Below are 22,288 nucleotides of genomic sequence, written 5' to 3' on the forward strand. Positions count from 1 at the left end.
AAGTTAGCCAGAACTGGTTTCTGTGGCTGGCAGCCAGGGTACCCTGGCACACCTGCCACTCTCCAAACTGTACAGCTCTGTGGTAGCTCACAATAAAATGCATAAATCTTCAAGTGGGTCCATTTCTCAACGTAAGTAAAAATAAAGGTTTAGAGGCTATCATAAGCAAAATAAAAGCTTAAGAAATTGTTTTATTTGGTAATATTCCAATAACCATCCTAAATTCTGGTTGTAAATCTTTTACTGACAAATCTTTCTAAGGAGAAACATTCTTTTTATTCACTGGAAATACTTATTTGTCTTTAACTAATCAAAGTAATAGACTTTTTTTTGTACCAGTTTTTTCTACAGGATGACTATCAAGCATGTACCTCACTCTAGATATCCTACTCTTTTATGTTTGCAGAGACTCCGTGTTTTTCATTATGTTGTAGAAACACATAGGAACCACTGCCATAGCTGGGACAGGACAAACTCTTCTAAGCCGTGCAAAAATCATTCAGCAATGCGGGTCAAATCAATGAGTATTATTTTAACAACTGTGAAGCACTTGATCTCCAGAGCATCTTCATTTTACTTCAATGAATACAGATAGGTATCCCTTGGGTACTCATTAGTGATACCAATTTTGTATTTTAATTTATTGTAGTTTTCTATATGTTAAAAATATTTCACAATTTATTTGGGATTGAAGTGTCTGCCTCACAGTTTCTGTTAAAAGGCTGAAATAAAGCACTCATATTTGAGAGAAAAAGTCTCAATAGTTTAATACCTGCATCAAGTCAGATCACCCCGTAAGCAGCCTCTTGGTTTCCTACACCACCCTGGAGGCTCACAGATTTGCCATTAGAGCTACAGCTAGGCACAGCTCACAGGCGAATGCTAAAGGGAGAGATGACCTGGTGTGTCCCGCCTGAGGAAAGAAATGATCTCTATGTGGACCTTCTCTACAGTTTTTGATAATAGCTTTTAAAGGCTACTGTCCTTTTGTTAATGTCCAATGAAGCAAATTTTTCTCTCCTAGTGAAAGCATGGGCCTCCTTCAGGCCCTCTGAGAACCTCCATGAGTTCCATACAGGAAGCTCCTACCCTGAATCTGTCCTCCACCCTCTGTTTTATTTCCACCAGGGGTCTGTTTTAGCTTCCACCAGGGTTCAGAGGCTCTCAGTTCAGATCTGATGTCAAACTCTGGGATAAACTATAACGGTGACAAATCAGGAAACATTGGTATTACTAACGTAATTCACCTTGCCACCTCACCTGGTTGCCAGAAAACCTATGGCTGACCTTTGCCCTCCTTGGCAGGAGGTGAATTAATTTGGGAACAAGGGCAGGAGAGGATGCTTAGCCCTTTTCTTCTCATTCAAAATAAGCTCAACAGAAAGTGATTTTTATAAGTCTGATCCACGTATGAAAAATAACCCTACAAAGGCGAGTACAAAACAAACGTTATCCCACTGGTGTCACTATCACTGTGAGAACAGACCTCTGATGAGCGAGGTCAGACACTGCAGGATGATCTGGCTTGTCACCCGGAGTTTCACCGTGTACCCCATCACTCAATTTCACAGGCTCTACCTGCCAACAGATAACACTCACAGGAATTTCCTAAAGAAAGAAATACATTACAAATAGATGAACGTCAATGAAAATCTTTTTAAATGTCTCTCTGCTTAAATTATAGTTCTCCCCTTGTATTCATGTCCTTCTCAAGTTCTATTAGTGAGTCAAAGAACAAATTTCCTATTTACTTGAAAATCTTCATTAAAATTACATTCATCAAAATGTTAAAAACAAATTTGAGCAAAATTTGCAAATCACTTTCTTATATTTGTATTTGTGGTGATACTTTGAGAGCATGTTAACTCCCTTAGGTCAACAGTATACTAAATGATATCTTTGCTTTGTGCTTCATCTGGAAGGTGATGTCTAGTCAAGAAATATTGAGGACTGTACAATTCTGGCATCGTTTGGCATGGATATCATCCTTCTGGTTTGATTTTGCAATCTTTATTTTAAATGACGAAATTAGCTTTTACTTTTCCTTATTTTCTCTTTCTTCAAATGTATTTTGTTATTTCTTATTACTATTCCTTTCTTGAAATAATTGTCATTTCTAAAAAGAAATGCATACCAGTTAAAAGTATGGATTCTGGGGCTTCCCTGGTGGTGCGGTGGTTGAGAGTCCGCCTGCTGATGCAGGGGACACGGGTTCGTGCCCCGGTCCAGGAAGATCCCACATGCCGCGGAGCGGCTGAGCCCGTGAGCCATGGCCGCTGAGCCTGCGCATCCGGAGCCTGTGCTCCGCAACGGGAGAGGCCACAACAGTGAGAGGCCCGCGTATCGCAAAAAAAAAAAAAAAGTATGGATTCTGGAGCAATACAGACTGGGAGCACTCCTGCATGACAGCTTTATGATCTTGGGCAAAATACCTTTCTGTGACTTACTTTCTACATCCACAAACAAAAGGAGGATAATACTACCTACCTCATGAGGTTGTTGTGAGAATTACATGAATCAATATACGTAAAGCATATAGATCAGTACCTGACACATAATAAGTGCTACTCTAGAGTTTGCTATTGTTAATGTTGTTGTTATTAATTTATGCATAAGTTCTTGGGTTACCCTTTTAAAAAAATTGTTGATAGTATCAGTGCTTGGAATGGGAATGTGAACCCACTTTTCTAAAACTGCCTAAAACCAACTAATTTTCTTATATTCCTCCATCACCTTCATTGGACCTATAACATTTTTTTGCAGGATGAGGATGCAGGAAGTGTTTACATGAGAAAAGGAAGTAAGAAAATATCTGGAACCATGATCATAGGATATTTCAACATTCATAACAAAGGTGGCCTAAACAAAAAGATTACATGTTCCTGAAGGTAAGGCTGAGGTGCCTGTTTCCTCTGTCGATATGCAGCAAGCAAAAGAAATGACATTATTGGATTTGGTCCTAGAGGCTGAGCCAGACATAACAAACAAGGTTAAGGTTGGGGCAGAGCTCACATTCACAACCATGTCACACATCTAAGTATTTTAAGTGTCAACAGGATTTACATATGGTGATACTGCATTTTTGAGAGATAGGACTGACAGGAAACAAAGTTCATAAACAAACTCACTAGCATAAATTGTCAGTTATAAGAAACTCCAGAAATTGGAGGTCAGGCACAGGTTACCTTCTAAAAAACATTACTAAAAAGTTAATATAAAATGCACTATTTTTGCCACCTGCATAAGTAGCACATCTTGAAGGATATTCTGAAAATATATTATCAAAAGTGTCTTAGAAAGTATCCTAGTTCCATCAAGGTTACCAAATGCAATTCTATGGGAGAACCAGAGCAGTTCAGAGCTTGATACAAGAATTGTGACTGACTTAAAGAGAATGTAAACTGAGTCATTTGTGTGTTCAGAAGAAATGATTAGGATTGCACTCAGCTGCAAATAACAAGAACCTGACTGATTTTTCTTATGATATGAGAAGTCCAGAAGAGGTATTCCAGGGCTGATACAGCCACTCAAATGTATAAATAAAGACTCAGTCTCCTTCAGAACTCCTGGTCCACCATCCTTAGCATGGGACCATTATCCTCAAGGTCACAAGATGGTTGTACCACACCCTGCCTGGAAGAAATAGGTAAGGGCAGAGCAAAAAGTATTTGCTGAGTCCTTTTAAAAATCATCTTTATTGGACTTCCCTGGTGGCGCAGTGGTTGAGAATCTGCCTGCCAAAGCAGGGGACATGGGTTCGAGACCTGGTCTGGGAAGATCCCACATGCCACGGAGCAACTGGGCCCGTGAGCCACAACTACTGAGCCTGCGCGTCTGGAGCCTGTGCTCCGCAACAAGAGAGGCCGCGATAGTGAGAGGCCCGCGCACCGCAATGAAGAGTGGCCCCTGCTCGCCGCAACTAGAGAAAGCCCTCGCACAGAAATGAAGACCCAACACAGCCAAAATTAAATAAATTTATAAAAAAAAATCATCTTTATTAATTAAAACAAAAAAAATCTTTCTAAAGACCCTACCCGGTAGACTTCCACTGCATCTCACTAAATTACATGGCAGGGGAGCCTTGGAGGTAAGCATTTTTAACTAGACACATAGTTGTTCTCAAAATCAGTTAGTAAGAAAGGGCGTTTTAGTAATCACTGGGCAGACAACAAGCAATGCATGCCACATAATGAGGCATTATAGAATCTAGAAAGAGGACAGTGTTCCTCCAGTACAATCTAGGGAAAATGCCAACCAGCCCCGCTGACTTGGATTGGATGGAGACGCTTTCCTAGGTGCTGGAATCTGCCACTGAGATGATCTAACTCCATGCTGCCAAACAGCCTACGAATAGTATTTGCCCACCCATATAAACTTTGATACAGTGGACAGAATACACTGGTCAGCCAATGCCTTTATCCTGACAAGGATATGTTTTATTGTAAATGAACTAGCCTTCTACTTCACCACCTAACCATGTGTGGATTTAAGTTTCCTCAGTCAGCCCCTGAGGGGTGAACTATGGGTTCACTATCAAAATCAATTTCTCTCATTTCTAGTTTTGTTGAAACAGTTTTGTATTTTAAAATTATTTTACACGGGGTTGTAGACACATATATTGTAGGATTTAACAAAATACATTAAACTGATGTTATTTACTTATCTTGGCATCTTTCCTAGACTACCACCTAAATACACAAAGTTTGGTTATTATCACGGCCATCAACTAAGGAAACATACTCAATTTAGGAACAGGAAGGTCTGACTTTGGAACTGGCTAAGTTAATAAAAGTTTTGGTTAGACTAGAACTACACTCATCAACTGTTTAATGCTAGGCAAGTCATATCTATTTTGTCTGGGAAACACTTTCTGATCATACATATCTGGTGACAAAGAGACTTTTTTTTTTACTTTTGTGACCCTCCTTAATATACTCAGTTTGGAATTTCCCTTGAAATGGGCCACATGTTGACAAGGCACAAAATGAACAGGCACGGGTAAAGAGCTCCTATCTGTATATCCAATGCTTCAAATATCCTTATCTAATGCTGGGTGACTGTACCAGATGATAATAACTACTATCTAATATATGCATTACCTTATTTAATAATTGCAACCCCCAAATATGGATACTGTTATTTCTACATTAGAAACGAGGAAACTGAGGCTAGGAGAGGGTAGGTAACTTGCTGAAAGCACACAACTAATAAGTGGCAGAGAAAGGATATAAGCATGGGTCTCTCTGCAGCCAAAGCTTGAACTCTTCTCACTACATCACTGTGCCTCCCTAGACTTTCTTTTTAGTATAAGTCTGAGCTCTCAGCCAAGGAATCTTTGAATTTTTGAGCTGGAATAGACATTAGAGTTCACAGGTACAAAACAGTAAAATATGTCTTATTGAAGAAAGACTGCGGAACATACCCCAGAGCAACACACCTCCCTTCTTGACTCCCAATCTAGTGTTCATACCAAGTCCCCCCACCCCCTTTTCGACCTGTCTGTTAAGTGCCAGCTACCTAAAAAGGTGGCATCACTATTTCATAGCTATGCAACTGTTACAAGTCTTGGCAAAGAGACCAGCAAGTAAAGGAGATAACTTGAGGTGACTGTGGTGATGACAGAGACAGCCCTCATGCATTTACTAGAAGAGTCTCTATGCACTCAAGCATTCAAGACATCTCAAAATTGAGCTGCCTTTTAGATTCAAGCTAATTCAGTGTGCACTTTTCTAAATTCTACAACTCTCCCTCATGGTGTATATATGTGCTTCCATGCACAGACTTCTGATTCTGCAGTTTGACCCCATAGCTGGCAGTAAGTAGCTAACTCAGAATTAAACAGCTACTGGCTTGAAAGTTCTTCTAAGAGATTTTACAGTATAGGAAGAAGAGCCTACTTTCCCACCAGGAATAACTAACCCATGATTTTTAAAAAGGGCACGTGCATGTCACAGAAAGATGACATTAATTTTTTGAGAGAAATACAAATGCCTACTCACCCACTTTTATTATTGTAAACATCCAATCAGTACAATATATACTGATTATATAATATATACATATATATACACCAATATTTTTCAAGGGAAAAAAAGGGGTAGAGCTGGTGATAGGAAATCTGAAGAGAAGAAAGAAAAAGAGAAAGAATTGAAGGAGCAAAGGAATCAAGTTGTGAAGCAGAAAAGAGGAAGGAAGAGGAGAGGGAAGACAAGGCCCTGTGACATGGAGGAAAGGAGCAAAAGAAGAAGGAAAATGAGAAAATTTAGGAGGAAGAGAGGGGTCATGGGAGAAAGAAGGTGAGATACAGGTGTAAGGAGAGAGGGGCAGAGCAGGAAAGGCAGAGAGAGACGATTCTGAGGTAAGGGTAGCACTTAATGGTAAACTATTATCACTCCTTCTTCATGTAACTTGGTATGTGGGCACCGGCGTACATCAATAACCAGGGCTATTCGAAACACTCATGAGTTCTTCTATAGTTTCAAGGAATCCTTTAATCAATAAAATTTAATTTATTTTGCTTTCCAAACAAAGTTTTATGTTTCTAAGGAAAGCTAAATTAGCATTAAAAGATAACCTGAGTTTTCAATGTTTACTTCAGAACCTCAGAGTTCCTATAACTATCTCTTTGTGGCATTCAAAAGCTATCTAATTACCTTAGCTTTGTTTCCTTGAATGATTAGAGCTGCCTTAAGCCACAAATCAACATCTGTACATGTGTAGTGACCCTTCTGCACACCCCCAAATCCAGTTGCTACACTTAGCTCCTACAGAAATCGAATAAAGAAGGAAAAAATGTGTGTAGTTTTAGAGAAGCACACGTGTTTCTCTAAAATAATTGGTTATCCTGTAGGCACAGCATTCAACCCTTCAGAAGCTCTGCCTTCAATGAGATTGGCATGGCAGGTGACCGTGGGGAAAATTACTCTCTAAGCTACACAACTGACACCTAAGTGAGATTACCTCATGTGGAATTTCCTGAGAGCCAAGAATATTTTTTTTTAACACACCACTCTTGTGTTTGAACAGTCATTATGAAATCTTCATATTTGAAAATTCAATTCCAAGTTCTGAAAATGTGTTTTTAATACTTCTTTGTTTAAGGCTGATAAGATTGAAATTATACAGTTTGGTTATTTTATTCAATATAAATAACTCTAAAATCGGTGGGGTAGGGGTGAGGTGGATTAATCACCCAAATTATTCTTGAAGCCAAAATATTTAGATAAATGAATTTTCCTTTTCATATGTATGTTATGTCATTACCCAGACATAGTTTAAAGCCCTACATGAACATGTCCATTCTAACCAAACGCACTGAGTGCAGGGCTATCCATTTTTTCTATTTCCATACGGCATAAAGAACTTTTTAAAAAAGAAAGAACTTTTTTAAAAAAAAGGAAGAACTTTATATTTTTGTGTGAGAATATATACAAGATTTTTTTTTAAATGCCAATGTTCAAAAAGCACCAGTAGCTCAATTTATTTATGCTTCTCTAATGTAAAGGCTATCTGAAATATATTTCAAATATATATGTATCAACAACTTTGTGAAGGTTAAAGACATAATAAATAACTGTCAAAGTGTCATTTGAAGTCATCGGAGGAACAATTATGGCTTAATATGCAACATATCCTAAATAACTGATAATGTAAGGTTCCCAGATCATCTATAGAGTTGACCAATTCCAGAGAGGGAAAAAAATAAATCAAAGATAGGTTTTAGATATTGTCTTTTGAATGAAACTAATTTATGAAAAAATTTGAAAGTCAATAGTATTGACTTTAAAATCTTGTGAAGATATCTATCACTCACTTTTAAAGATGAAAAGACAAATTTATTAGAATAAGATGGTTCTGTAAAAAATATACTTGTATGATTACAATGATACAACTTTCTTATTTTACTCTTTAACATTTTTAATGAAATTAAAAATAATAGTTTAAAATAAAGATTCATAAAAATTGGAGGAAAATATTCTAATTAAATAATTTCTAGTACTGTAGTGCTGTGACTGAAGTAAGAATACCTGCCTAAATTAGATGTTTCCAATTATGATTCTAAAGACCTGATTTTTTTAGTGTATGACTGGAATTGAAACTCACACAGGGAATATATATTAAAGCAATATTTATATGATTTAAGAAATGATCTGAACCACATTAGTAAAATATGTTTGAAATAAATTGTAGAGAGTGAGATGAAATATAAGACAAGTAGAGAAAAATGCTTTAAATGTTCAATTTTCAAAGTCATATGCAAGCAGGACACAGGTGCAGTTCACTTATAAACTGCATTCGACAAATGATTCTGAGTTTAAATATGCTGATTCCAGAATCAGAGACATATAAAAAACAAATATCCACTCACCCGATCAACAAGCCAGTTAGTTACCTTAGCAATAGCAGATAACTTTAATTCAAATTTTTTTAAAAAATCATTCCTTTGAAAGGAATTTAATCTAGAGTATATTACCAAAAATCATGTCTTGTTCTTGAAAAGTCATTATATTGCAACTGCCTTTGAACAGTGATTTTTAATTAGCAACCAGTTGATTCCAGAACACATGTATGTATAATAGGAACAGTGGCAATTCTTACAACAAAATACCATAAGTACTTTATCCTGATTATATCTTTTTTAGGTAAACATTCTGTTTTAGCAGTTGAAATTGATTTCCCCACCCACCCCACAATAGGATTAAATAAATAATAGAATGAAAATGTAGCACAAAAGGACTACCAATAGTGATATTGGATTTACAAAATACAATCAAATCCCCTTTTTAAAGCACCATGCTTTATTAACAATTCAGTTCTGCTTAAGACAATTTTTTTCCCTCAATCAATATTTTAGAGCATATTTTTCACTGTAATGGAACATTTCCCCCACCTTCTGCCACCTTAATAAAGGGGATTCTCATCTTTTTAGAAATTCAGATAAATTGTCTCACCAAAGCTCAAGCACTTTCCACAGACTCATTTACTTATGCTTGGCTTTCACAGATAATATTTTCTCTTATGTCTGACCTCTCCTTTTTGATGGTGACTGAATAAAGCCCATCTTGTGAGTAGGCAGGTCCTCATTACAGGATTTCAGGGTTACCTAAAAGTCTTTCTATCTCAAAATATATTATCTGCCTGCTCAGTGATGCCAAAATTCTTTTAAACAAAAAGGGAAAAACATCTTTCCATAGTTGTAATTAAGATTGTGGGAGAATATAACATTGACAAGTCACAGTCACTACAAATTGGTTGGGGGAGGAGTTTTAAACAAAAGCCTGAGGAGTGGGGGTCAGGAAGAGGGATTATCAGAGGAAAGGAAAGGTGCAGACATCAACTCGACCTTTGCATGTTTCACAATACTGCCCCAGTCCTTAGGAGAAGGAGCAGTGAACAGCCAGGTGTGGCTGGGAAAGAGAAAGGGCTACCTGACTGGACCATCTGGGTTTCCATTTCCTATTTTCCCATCATTTGCAACTTTCTGGCCCCCCCCCAAAAAAAAAACAGGGCCTGGAAATCATGTTATGGAAAGTGACCATATTTTGGGATTTGTGCAAAAGAGGGAAATTCTAGGAAAAAAATGTTCTGACCCTGAGACTTTTCTAATTCAACATGATATATATATACATATACATATATATAACCTCTTATTGCTGAGCTTCTAAACTGCATGTACTCATCATGCAAAGACACCATAGTTCATTGTGACCAACGATGTCATCTCAAGAAAGTCACAGACAACAGATTTTAAAAGCTATAGGAAGATGACAACAGAGGTACCAAGTGAACAAGTGACGAGAACTAGCAAAAGTAACCATGCACTGTTTACAGAGTTGCCAAAACTGCAAACAGATGGATAGACTACTTAACACTGGAAATATCTGACAATTCTGTAGACACACAAATTTCAAATTCTTTTGTATTATATTTTCGTTGCTTTTTTTTTTCAAAAGATTTTCAACAAAAATCTCTAAATAAATATGACACGTACAGAGACCCATGATATTGAACTCTGATATTTGCTTCTCCATTTCATATTCTGTCTCACAACACAAGTCTCAGAGGGCAGCTGACACAGCCTGGTCTACAATCATGTCCTGTGTTAGGTACCACTGTACATCTCAATGCATTCCTTTAGGTAAAAAAGTTAACAGCCATTAGCTGCACACAAAAACCATTCCCTCAAATGCTGACTTCGATGTAAATCATAGATAAGACTGAGTTTTCCTAACATAAGTGTTACATTTTAGAGATTTGGAAGATTACAAATAAAGTCTCAAGCTAATATTTTACATATTTCTTGGTTTTAAAAAAATTTGGCTGAATAACCTCCTACTTTGGTCTCCTATAAAATGAGCTAATACCAAAGTATATTAGGTTAAGTTTTCCTATCAACAGTTCAATTCTTAAATAGATGTTACATAATTAATTTGTAACATTAATTTCCAAAAGTCTAAAAGAAAAGGAGACACATGTAAGCACCATTTCATTTTTAAACATTTCTTCTACCTGTAGAAAATTTTACAAGGAAAAACTCTTACTGAAGGCCTATAGCTACAGCCAGTTTCAAAATCTAAATATTTGACAAAACAGGTTAACAGGAATTTAAAATCTTACAATAACCATTCTCAAAGTTTATAATAATAATTCGATCTTCTTAAACTTACATAATAAAATTTCTCTACCTTTTCTGGTGATAGAAGAGGTAGAAATTGAGACTTTCCCACACAATACGCAACCTGAAGTATTACACTGTATTCTTACTCTCTATCATTCTTTCCTTTTCTGACTTAAGATGTGATTATGGTCAGTCTTAGGCTGACTTATACTTGCTAGCTTTATAGCAAAAGCAAAGGCTATGTCATATTTTGGTATTTTTAAGTTATCTATGCTGGCACCTTACAAAGGATATGGAAAACAGGAAAAAAAAAAAAAAAGCCTACGTGTTATCACAGGTCTTCCATCACAACCTGACAATCACACCTTTTAGCCCAGCCTTGACTCACTTACCTACCACTCTCACTTAGAGCTAATAACAGGCAAGCACCTCTACTAAAGGTCACACTAAGTGACAAGCTCAATCAATCAGTCTTTGGGTGAGGTCTGGGTTGCCATCATATTGGCTGGTCCTTCTCAAAAGATTCTCATGAACTCAGAGAAACACCAGACCATTCTTGGAAAGAGAATACAATAAGCATTTTAAAAGAAGGGACTAGTTGCAGAAATTTAATATTCCAAAGTCTAAAATTCCAACCGAATTAGACTCCTGCTCTACAGACAAGGCTGACACCATGCCACAAGAAAGTTGTAAAAGCACTACTTTCAATCTCTAGAAAGCATTTATTTAGGCTAAACATTTTAAAGCAGATATGAAGGGCTTTTTAAATAGAAAGTTTAAGGATTCTTATCATTTTTATATCCATGTTTATCTGAAATGCCAGCTGCTCCGTGGATTATCTCCTGCTATACCAATAACTGTTAGCCTACAAGAGATGGAAACTATAATAGGAAATCACTAGACAATAGTTGGGTATCAGTATTTTTGCCTTGAAATTCTAATTAAACAGTGCCTGTCACCGCTTAAAAGCTCCATAGAAGTGAAATATTCAGGAGTTCCAGCGGAAGTAATAGAAAATAGACAATATCTTATTTTCCCACATACTCGATTTACTAGCTTCAAATATCAAAAACGCACGCACTACAGAAAATTCTCTTGCTTGCAGCTAAACTGTCCTTCTTCGATCATGTTTCATTTTGATGAAGGACTCCAGAATGATCCTTTTTTAAAAGGTACCTTTAAATTATAAGGAACTTCCAGTCCCTACCTGGAAATTAAAGCTGTGCAGATTAAAGACATAGTTATTAAGAAACATCACAGAGATCATTCTAAAAACAAGTAGCAGGTTACAAGTAAGAGAGGACTCAGAAAAAAGCACCATTTCCTGACATTTTAAAAGCCACTTTTAAAAGAACAGAGTGCTGGAAGCAGCCGCTCCCTGTCAGGAGGGTTGTCTGACACTGAAGGAAACGAGAGGGACCCCTGGCTGGGGAGCAGCGACAACTTTGCGGCGGGCCGGCGGGCGACGGCGCGGGGCGGCCGCGGGCCGGGGCGCGTCAATCTGTCATCAGCCGGTCCGCAAAGCCCAGCAACCCCCGGACGCCCTTCAGGGGGAACCCGGAGCAGGACAAAGGTCTGGAATCCAAGCACTCGGGTTAAGGAAACAAGATGCGCGTTTTCATTCAAGTGTCAGCTGCCAGAACCACGAGGGAGGAGGAAAGACCTCAAGAATTCTCTGGCGTTTCTCACCAGAACCGGCTCCTCACCGGGAGACGCGTGAGGGGAGTGTGTGGAGTGCGGGGGCGGGGGGCGAGGGGGGAATAAATCCCAACTCGCGACTCTATCCCCCGGTAACTTTGTTTTCTCTCCCTCCTCAGAGGTAATGTTGAGGTAAGGGTTGTCACGGTTCTTGGTTAAACGGCCCCTTGGAAGAAGGAAAGGGACACAAAGCTGCGCTGGGCGGCGAGCGCGGAGATGCTGTGGTACCTACCATGGTATTCTTGTCCCGGTACGTAGTAGGTGGGGTGGCCCGCAATGTGCAGGGAAATAAGCACCTCGCCCTGCTCCCCATCTCCTTCCAGCTCCCCGTGGTGGGTGCACAGGAAAAAGAAGGGAGAAAAGCGGGGGTAATAGCCCACCGCGGCGCGCACCCTCAGCGTCGCTCCCAGCATCAGCGCCAGGAGGAAAGTCCGCGGCGCCCAGCCGCTGCGCTCCATAACGCCGCTGCCGCCGCCGCCGCACACCCCGAGCGCCGCTCTCTCATTCAGCTTTGGAGGCGCCGGGACGAAGGAGCGGCGTGGAGAGACGGCGAGAAGGCGGCAGAGGGAGCAGAGAGGGCTCGGGCGCGGAGCCCCGCCGAGAAGTTCCGCGGGAGACGGCAGCTCCCAAAGTTTCTTTGGGCCGCGGGAGCGCGGGGCCCGGCTGCGGACGCCGAGAGCGCGTCGGCCGGTGCCGCGGTGCGCCGCCCAGCCGCCGCCGCCGCCGCCTGTGCGCGACGCCCCTCCGCCAGGCCTGGGAAAGCGCCCGGCCCACTCCACACCTTCTTAAAGCCCGGGGCGCGGAATCGCCCCCGCCGCCGCCACACGTGCCCCGGCCGCTCCCCCGCCCCTCCGCGCCGCGCGGCGCGCGCCCGCCCGGCCCCCGCCCACTCGGGCTCGCTCGCCGCACCTCGCGCTGCGCGGGGCGCACGCCTCCGCGAGGCCCGGCGCCTGAGCCCAGTTCTCACACTGAAGGGCAGATGAGGGAATGCGAGTCGGTCGGGTTGGGGGAGGGGGCTCGGGGCCACGAGGTACGGGAATCTGCTCGGAGGGACTTAAACGCCTCAGAGAGAGAGAGAGACGGAGACCCTCCCGCCCAGCTGTCCGGAGGAGCAAAAGGAGAAGACAGTCCCTTTTGCCCCTCAGATTTCCCTCCTTTTTCCTGAGAGGAGACGAGGGGGAAGTAGAGGGGCGGTGGGGACTGGAGCGGGCGCCGGCTTCTTTGTCTGCGCCGGCTGCGCCCCGCGCCCCTTGGGGCTCGCCCGCCTCGGAGCCCCCGGCGGCCCGCACTTGTTCCGGGGATCCGCCCGCGGCCCCGAAACGCGAGGGGCCCCTGCGCTTCTTTCCCACCCAGGCCTCGAGCCTCTCCCGCTGGCCCCCGCCCGGCTCCTCGCCGCAGCGACCGAGCCTCATCTGTAGCCGGATTTAAAATGAGATTAAGCGAAAGTAGAACTGGCAGCCTCCAGTGGTGCCTGGAAATGGTGATTTGTGCTGCTCGGGTGTGGGGAATTGTGTGGCGGGAAGGGCTGGCGGAGCTGAGCCCCGACAGGCGCTCTTCGCTGGACTGTTCTATTATTCATTGCTGCTGGATTCTTCAGGCGGAGATGGTTGTAATTTTTTAAATCGGTGTTTATTTCCTTTAAATGTCAGCTACGACCAATGTCCCTGAAATGGGGGGAGGGGAAAACGTCTGGAGAGATGCTGGCAGCGGTGATTGAAGTGGGTGGTAATGAGCTGCTGCACAGGAGGCTGCGGGGAAGAGAAATAAAAAGCACGTTTCTAACCGAGGACGGCTGGCAGGAGCCCTGCGGCATCCGGAGATGGGGGAGCGGGGTTGCCAGGTTTTAATGCCTCTCCCCACCCACCCTTGGCTTGCCACCAAGTCCAGATAAACCCGCACGTACAGAAATGAGTAGATTATAAAATTGGAAGGGATGGTGTCTTTGCCTACATTGGGGGGACGGGGCGGGGGAGGGGGACGGGGGGAGTGCGAAAAGACAAGGGGAGTCTTTCCAAGGGGAGACCTCTGTAGTCACTTCGTTGCAAAAGGAAGAGACTGGTTGTTTTCCTCTTACCCAGGCCGAGTTCAGACAGGTAGAAGGGCCACTTCTAGCTGCCTTCTGGTTTCCCTTCCTTCAAAATCCGCCAGGGCTCAACTGTTGTATATATTTGATGTAACAGTCGTTACCGCTGCAGCTCTGTGCTGGTGCAGGCTTTGGGCCGTAGGCAAGTCACCTCATTTAATCCTCACAACACCCGGAGAGGCAAATGTGATCCCCATTTCACAAAGGAGGAAACAGTAACAAAGGCTGGATGCGAGGCAGCCTGGCTGCTGGCTACAAAGGCTCTCACCGGGACCTGCCTTGCAACCATCCAGGGCAACCCTAGCTAGACTAGGGAAAGCCACCACCACCACCTTTTCCCCGCAGGCAGGCGATGCTGCCTCAATTACAAGACACTCGCCCGCAGCTGGCAAGGCTGTTACCACCTCTTCCTGTCCCGTTATGTGACTAAATCCTAAGTCAAAATGAATCACTTCTAGAAAGAATCCAAAACTATTGAACATTTTTAGCTAACACTTTAAAAATGTTTACTATATGCCAAGTACTGTCCTAAGTGCTTTACATATATTAACTCCTTTAATCCTCATAACCCTATGGGGAAATTACTGTTAATAGTACATTTTACATATGAAGAAACTGAAGCACAGAGAGGTCAAGTAACATGTCCAAGGTCACACAGCTGTAATTGTGAGAGAGCTGTGACTTTGTCTTATTTCAGAGTCCCTGCACTTAACCATGGCAAACCGCTGTAAGGAATGAATGCCTCTTGTTGCTGTTAGAGGGATGGGATGAGAATTATTCTTTAACCAATGTTGGATTACCTCATTTAATTCTTACATTGGCCTGTGAAGTAGGTATAATTATCCTCATTTTTTAGAAGATAAAGTTGAGATTGATACAAGTTAAATAATTTGTCAAGGGCACTCCATAAGAAGAGGAGCCTGGGATCAAATCTGGCCATGCTTGATCCCAAGGTCGCTGCTTTAAATACACCGTAAAGTAAAGTAGTAAAGCACTGATACTTGGTCCAGGTCACAATTGCACTTAATTCCCAGAAGGTCCCAAGTTCCCAGGAAGTCCCCCTCTTTTCACTCTGTAAGAAATATTCTCTTGTGAATCTCTCACCATGGCTTTCTTGACATTCAATTTATGTGACCAAGTTTATTTTCCAATCTTCCCCTTTTTTGTGCTTTCTTAACTTTTACAGCATGACTTCGCTATGTGCATTTGGGTGACTTTTATACTCTGAACTACGCAGGCTCGAATCTGTGACTACAGCCCTGTGGTTGTTCATTAACAGGCATAGAGACTGTTTAAATAATGCCCTGAGTGGTGTTGAGCTGCTTAAGAAGAGGGTAAATGCTTGTACACTCCACTTAGCAGTCCTTTGGACTAGCATGTGTACCTGTGCCCTTACAGTAATAGAAGCCCAAGTTCACACATCTCTGATACCTTCTTCAGGGAATCCAGTTCAACTAATTATTATTAATACTTTTTAATAATCTTTTATATTTTAAAAAATTAATTAATTTATTATTTATTTTTGGTTGCATTGGGTCTTTGTTGCTGTGCGTGGGCTTTTCTAGTTGCAGCGAGCTGGGGCTGCTTTTCGTTGTGGTGTGCAGTTATCTCATTGCAGTAGCTTCTCTTGTTGCGGAGCACGGGCTCTAGGCACACGGGCTCATTAGTTGTGGTTCGTGGGCGCTAGAGCGCAGGCTCAGTAGTTGTGGCGCATGGGCTTAGTTGCTCTGCGGCATGTGGGATTTTCCTCGACCAGGGCTCGAACCTGTGTCCCCTGCGTTGGCAGGCAGGTTCTAAACCACTGTGCCACCGGGGAAGCCCAATAATCTTTTTTAAAATGAAGGAGGGCTTCCCCGGTGGCGCAGTGGTTGAGAGTCCGCCTGCCAATGCAGGGGACACAGGTTCGTGCCCCGGTCCGGGAAGATCCCACATGCCGCGGAGCGGCTGGTCTCATGAACCATGGCCGCTGAGCCTGCGCGTCCGGAGCCTGTTGCTCCGCAACGGGAGAGGCCACAACAGTGAGAGGCCCAAGTATCGCAAAAAAAAATAATAATAAATTAAAATAAATAAATAAAATGAAGGAAAATTACACAACATGGATATAGAATCACATGGGGAACAGCATCTTCCTAGTGAAAAGTTCACTTTAAGTCCCACAATAACGTGGCAAACTGGGTTACAATTCAAAACTTCCAGTTCCTAGCTCGTGTGCTAACCCTTAGATCTTACTTCTGTTTAGTGAGCCATAATAAACATCTTGAGGAATATTTCTCTGGTCCACAAAATCTACAAACCTTTGAACTAATGGAAAAATAGAGACATACTCTTTAAGAAAATTTGGTTTACATCCAAAAAAATCTGCAAAAAAATAGAAGGTGATGTCAGGGTGAAAATGAGTGAATCTGTGGGAAAGGGAGTTTAAAATGGGGTAAGATCCCTTTTTAATTAAAAGAGCTTTGGAGAAGCAATTAGTCTACCAAAAAATTACATTTAAGCATCCAGACTATAAATTCATTTCTTGCTGATAAGTAGAAATTACTGACCAGCATTTGAATAATCTTAACACAATGGAAATTAAATTATATACTATGAGATCCACAACTTTCAAATCATTGGAAGATGATGACTCTAAATGAAACACAAAAAAGCTGTTAAATTACATTTTAAAGTTGTAAGCATTCATTCACTGTCTGCCTTCACTGATTTTTTGAGTCAAAGTATCAAACGTTTTGGTGTGTATGAGAAAGTGAATCTCTACTCTTATTTACTATGTAAAAGTCAAATAAAAAGTACATAAAATCAAAAAAGTATATACATATGGAGATGGTGAAATCAGTCAACTCTATAGGCTCCAAAATGGTAATAAAAGTTCAAATGACATATGTATATGTATAACTGATTCACTTTGTTATAAAGCAGAAACTAATGCACCATTGTAAAGCAATTATACCCCAATAAAGATGTTAAAATAAATAAATAAATAAAACGTATGAAAAACTAAAAAAAAAAAAGTTCAAATGAAAGAAAACCCTTCTTTAGATAGCAGTTAGTAAGCTTATAAAACCTACTACCCATAAGATGTACAATCTGAAGACACTGAGGCTCTTAAGTTAAAAAAAAAACAAAACAAAAAACAGTTAACTAAGTCTTTAGGGAATGAAACCACTTGGAAAGGTGGGTTATTTGAGGATTGGCTCTGATATGCATGTCTTGCCAGAACAAGTTACTTAATGTACCCCAAATTAAAATACTAAATAATTAAATCATGGGTCAATAAAAAAGCATTATACCATAAAATTTCTAAAAGAGAAAACAATTCAACACTAAAAATCCCTTTTTTAAAGCTTCTCCACTTCCAGGGATTTACACATGCTGTTTCCTCACTCAGGAATGTCCCTCGTATTCCTTGTGCCCTGACCACACTCCTGCAGCTTTCCCCTCACCCACCTCACTCCTCACTTGGATGCTATCACTTCATCCTCCAAGTCTCAATTTACATGTTTTTGCCCTTGCCCTTTCCTGACCTGCCTCTCCCCCCAACCTAAATTAGTTCCTCTATAACTAGATCGTTATATAGGCCCTAACAACAAGTAGCTATTTAAATTGAAATTAAACTAAATTAAAAATTAAGATGGCAAGAAAAAAGAGAACAGTGGAGGCTTAACTGAAAAAGAGGTCAAAGCTAAGATCTCCGAGTAGTTACTTTGGTAAAAAGTAGTGGGGAGAAGGAGGGAAAAACATTTCGGGCCAGAGCACCTACATGGAAGAAGAAGCCTATGTGAAAAGGAAGGTGGCAGATTCAAGTCCTGAAAGAACATCAGTGCAGATGGAGTAAAGATTATCCAGGGAGACTGGTCTTGCCCTAGCATGGACAGTGGCCAGACTGGGCAGGGCCTTGTCAACCATACTGAGGATTTTGGTCTTTTTCCTGAAAACAATGGTGAGGCATGGAAGGGATTTTGAGCGGGGACATTCCCTGGTCATGGTTTGTTTGTTTGTTTTTAAGGTCATCTTGGTTCCAGAGGGGTGAATGGACTGGAGAGCAGTAAAAGTAGATGCAGCGAGAGGATTAGAAACGTGGTGCAAGGAGCTCAGGTGAGATGGTGTTCTGGAGAGGTGATGGAGAGAAGAGGATGGAACTGGGAAGTATTTACAAGACAAGTACAGGACTCGGTGATAGACTGGGTTACTGACTGGATAGGGCTGGGGGGAGAGAGAAGGGCTGAAGATGAATGATGCCCAGCTTTCAGTCTTTTGAAGCTTGGTGACTGTTGCTGTGTGATAAACTATTTTTAAAATATTTTTATTTATTATATTTATATACATTATATATTAGTATATTTATATATTTTTAGATATTTTTATTAAGTAAATTTTTAATGAAGTAAAACATATGCAGGAAAAAGTGAACAAATCTTAAATGTAGAGCTCAACGCATTTTCACAAGTGGAACATGGCAAGTGAGCTGCATTCAGAGAACAAGAGCAGGAGGGCCTATGAGTCTGAGCCATCAGTCTTCCCCAAGGCATGGGATTTTAGGCAGGGACGCAATATGTCTTCAGGATGGTTAGTGTTGCATGTTTTAAAACTTTATCTAAATGGAATTATACAATACATACGATTTTATATCTGGCTTCTTTGGCTCAGCATCATGTTTGTAAGAATCATCCACATTGTTGCATGTATCAATAGTTTGTTCGTTCTTATTACTACATAGCATATGGGGGGAGGGCTATCACAATGTATTTATCGTTAATGGAATGGTTGGCTATTTTCAGATTTTGGCAACTATGAAAAATGTGGTTAAAAATACTCTTGTGCCTGTCTACTGGTAAACATATGCATACATTTCAGTTAGGAAAGGGAGCGTTGGATCATGGGGGAACCTCTTTTGACACATTGCCAAACTAGTGAGATATATAGAGAAAGCTTTAGAGGTGAAAACGAAGTGAAAGCAAGAATCCAGAGATAAGCTAATGAGTATCCAACCCACCCAGGACTCTGTGACATCTCCCATTTCAACAAACATTGAACTTCCATTTTGATGGCCAAATGAGGTGTGGAAACAGGAGATAAAGCTTAGGGCCTGCCCAAGGTGGGAAGAATGATAAGACAGTGCTACTCAAAGTGGGGTTTGCAGATCGGTCTACAAATTATCTGTTGCCAGTCCATGTTGAGATGTGTACAGAAATTGAGAGTGTTTGGAAACTTCTCTAGGGATTTTATAGTGCAGTAACATCCAAGCAATATTCCATTTTTCTTGTAACTAATTTTGATTATATTTTATTAAAAAAAAAAATACCTGCCTGTGATGGCTCACAGATAGTTTGTGAAGCACTGTGATAGGAAATTCATGCATAAAGCTATGACCCATCCTCAAATAACTAGACCCTCAATGGTAAGGTGAACTAGAAAAAAATTTCCTCATTTGTCTCAGTCTTAGTGGAGAGTAGTGATGTCAGGGGAATTCTCTCACCAAAATGTGAAACCATAATCTGGTTCTCAAGAGTTTGTGGCCCAAATTCATACATCATTTTATTTCAAAAACCTCAAGCCAAAAATTAATTTTAAGGTGGTCCTGGGTTGAAACTGCTTCCAGGCCCTAGAAGAAATAAATTTGAATTTGCCTCTAGGAAGAAAAAACCCCATTCCTTTAAGTCAGGCTTCAAAGAATTACAACAGATAAAGATGCATAGGGGACTTCCCTGGTGGCACAGTGGTTAAAAATCTGCCTGACAGTGCAGGGGACACGGTTTTGATCCCTGGTCTGGGAAGATCCCACATGCTGCGGAGCAACTAAACCCACGTGCCGCAACTACTGAAGCGCATGCACTCTAGGGCCCATGTGCCTCAACTACTGAGCCCTCGTGCTGCAACTACTGAAGCCCACATGCCTAGAGCCCGTGCTCCACAAAGAGAGAAGCCACCGCAATGAGAAGCCCCTGCACCGCAACAAGGAATAGCCCCCGCTCACTGCAACTAGAGAAAGCCCACGCAAGGCAACTAAAGAAAGACCCAACGCAGCCAAAAATATAAATAAATAAATAAGAATGCTCATAGCAATATTGATATTAATAGCAAAACCAAAAAATGGAAAACACCTAAATATCCATTAATAGAATAATAAATAAATGATCTGATCATACAACGGAGCAAAGGTCCTTGCTTTTCTTTAACAGCTTCACTGAGGTTTAATTTAAATACCATAAATGCTATCCATTTTAAATGTACAGTTCAATGATTTTTAGTAAATCTACAGAGTTGTACAACATCATCATGATCCAACTTTAAAACATTTCCATTATGTCAAGAAAGATCCCTCATGCCCATTTGCAGTTAATCCCATCTTCTTCACCCCCAGCTCCAAGAAACCACTAATTTACTTTGCATATATAGATTTGCCTTTTCTGTAAATTTTGTATAAATGAAATCATAAAATTTGTAGTCTTTTAGATCCGGCTTCCTTCACTTAGCACATTGTTTTTGAAGGTCATCCATGCTGTAGCCTGTATCAGCAGTTAGTTCTTTTGATTCTAAAGTATTACTCTAATATATGGATAGATCCATTCACTCTTTGGCTATTATGAACAATGCTGCTCTGAACATTAACATACAAGTCTTTGTATGGACATACATTTTCCTATCTCCTGGGTAGATGCCTAGGAGTAGAATTGCTTGGGAGCAAATGTTCTTAACCTTGTTTGTGCGAAGGACGTCTTTGGCAGTTTGATGAAATCTACGGACCTCTTCTCAGAAAAATCTTTTCAAAAATTTAATGACTTTAAATATAATATGTAGGTTTATAAAGAAACAAATTATATTGAAATATGGTTATTATCAGCATACTAAAAAAGTTATACTAATATATGTATTTTTATTAGCCCATTAAATAATTAGATATAGCAGCAAGATAAGCAACTACCACTGTCAAAAATTAATGGCCTGGGCTTCCCTGGTGGGGCAGTGGTTGGGAGTCTGCCTGCTGATGCAGGGGACACGGGTTCGTGCCCTGGTCTGGGAACATCCCACATGCCGCGGAGCGGCTGGGCCCGTGAGCCATAGCCGCTGAGCCTGCGCGTCCGGAGCCTGTGCTCCGCAACGGGAGAGGCCACAACAGTGAGAGGGCCGTGTACCGCAAAATAAATAAATAAATAAATAAATAATAATGGCCTGAGGGTAGAGTCAAGATGGCGGACTAGGAGAATGCAGAATTCATGTCTCTGCAAACTAGGGCACCTACCAAGCACCGGTGGGGGACCACAGACACATAGGCAGATGGGAGGAACCCCCAGCGACCAGGTCCTAAGAAGAGGCCCCACCCCACGCTTGAACATCGCCCCCCACCCGCCTAGGTCCCGCCCCACCCTAGACCCCACCCCTGCCTAAGTTCCAACCCCGCCTAAACTCTGCTACCCATAGCCAAAGCTTTTTTTTTTTCTTTGCGGTACGCGGGCCTCTCACTGCTGTGGCCTCTCCCGTTGCGGAGCACAGGCTCCGGATGCACAGGCTCAGCGGCCATGGCTCACGGACCCAGCCGTTCCACAGCATGTGGGATCTTCCCGGACCAGGGCACGAACCCGTGTCCCCTGCATCGGCAGGTGGACTCTCAACCACTGCGCCACCAGGGAAGCCCTCTTTTTTCCTCTTTTAGATTGGGGTTCTCTTTTACCTTGTTGATTCATTGATATTTTTATCTTTCCTGATAAACCTTTTATTTTTCTAATTTTATTTTATTCTTTATACTTTGTTACTGTTCTGCTCCTTTTGGCTTGTTCCACCCACATGCCTTTTTTTTTTTTTTTTTTTTTTTTTTTCTGTTGTAGTTTTACTTTACCTTGATGCAATTGTTTCCATTATATTCTTATTTTTCCTAATATATTTTTATATCT

At 41.3% G+C, this 22,288-nt stretch overlaps 2 protein-coding genes across 2 annotated transcripts in view; both read right to left on the minus strand.

Annotated features, from left to right (window-relative positions):
- The window catches only part of RELN (reelin), a 509,830-nt gene extending 496,814 nt beyond the window's left edge, over nucleotides 1–13,016 (minus strand). The window contains exon 1 of the mRNA XM_004263378.2: nucleotides 12,549–13,016. Within this exon, the coding sequence (XP_004263426.2) occupies nucleotides 12,549–12,774 (226 nt within the window). The 5' untranslated portion in view covers nucleotides 12,775–13,016. The remainder of the gene's footprint in view (nucleotides 1–12,548) is intronic.
- Nucleotides 1–22,288, minus strand: part of LOC117203713 (uncharacterized) — a 1,186,790-nt gene that overhangs the window by 272,058 nt on the left and 892,444 nt on the right. The gene's annotated exons all lie outside the window — the stretch shown is intronic.

This window comes from Orcinus orca, chromosome 9, assembly GCF_937001465.1.
Source record: "Orcinus orca chromosome 9, mOrcOrc1.1, whole genome shotgun sequence".
NCBI classification, from domain to species: Eukaryota; Metazoa; Chordata; class Mammalia; order Artiodactyla; family Delphinidae; genus Orcinus; species Orcinus orca.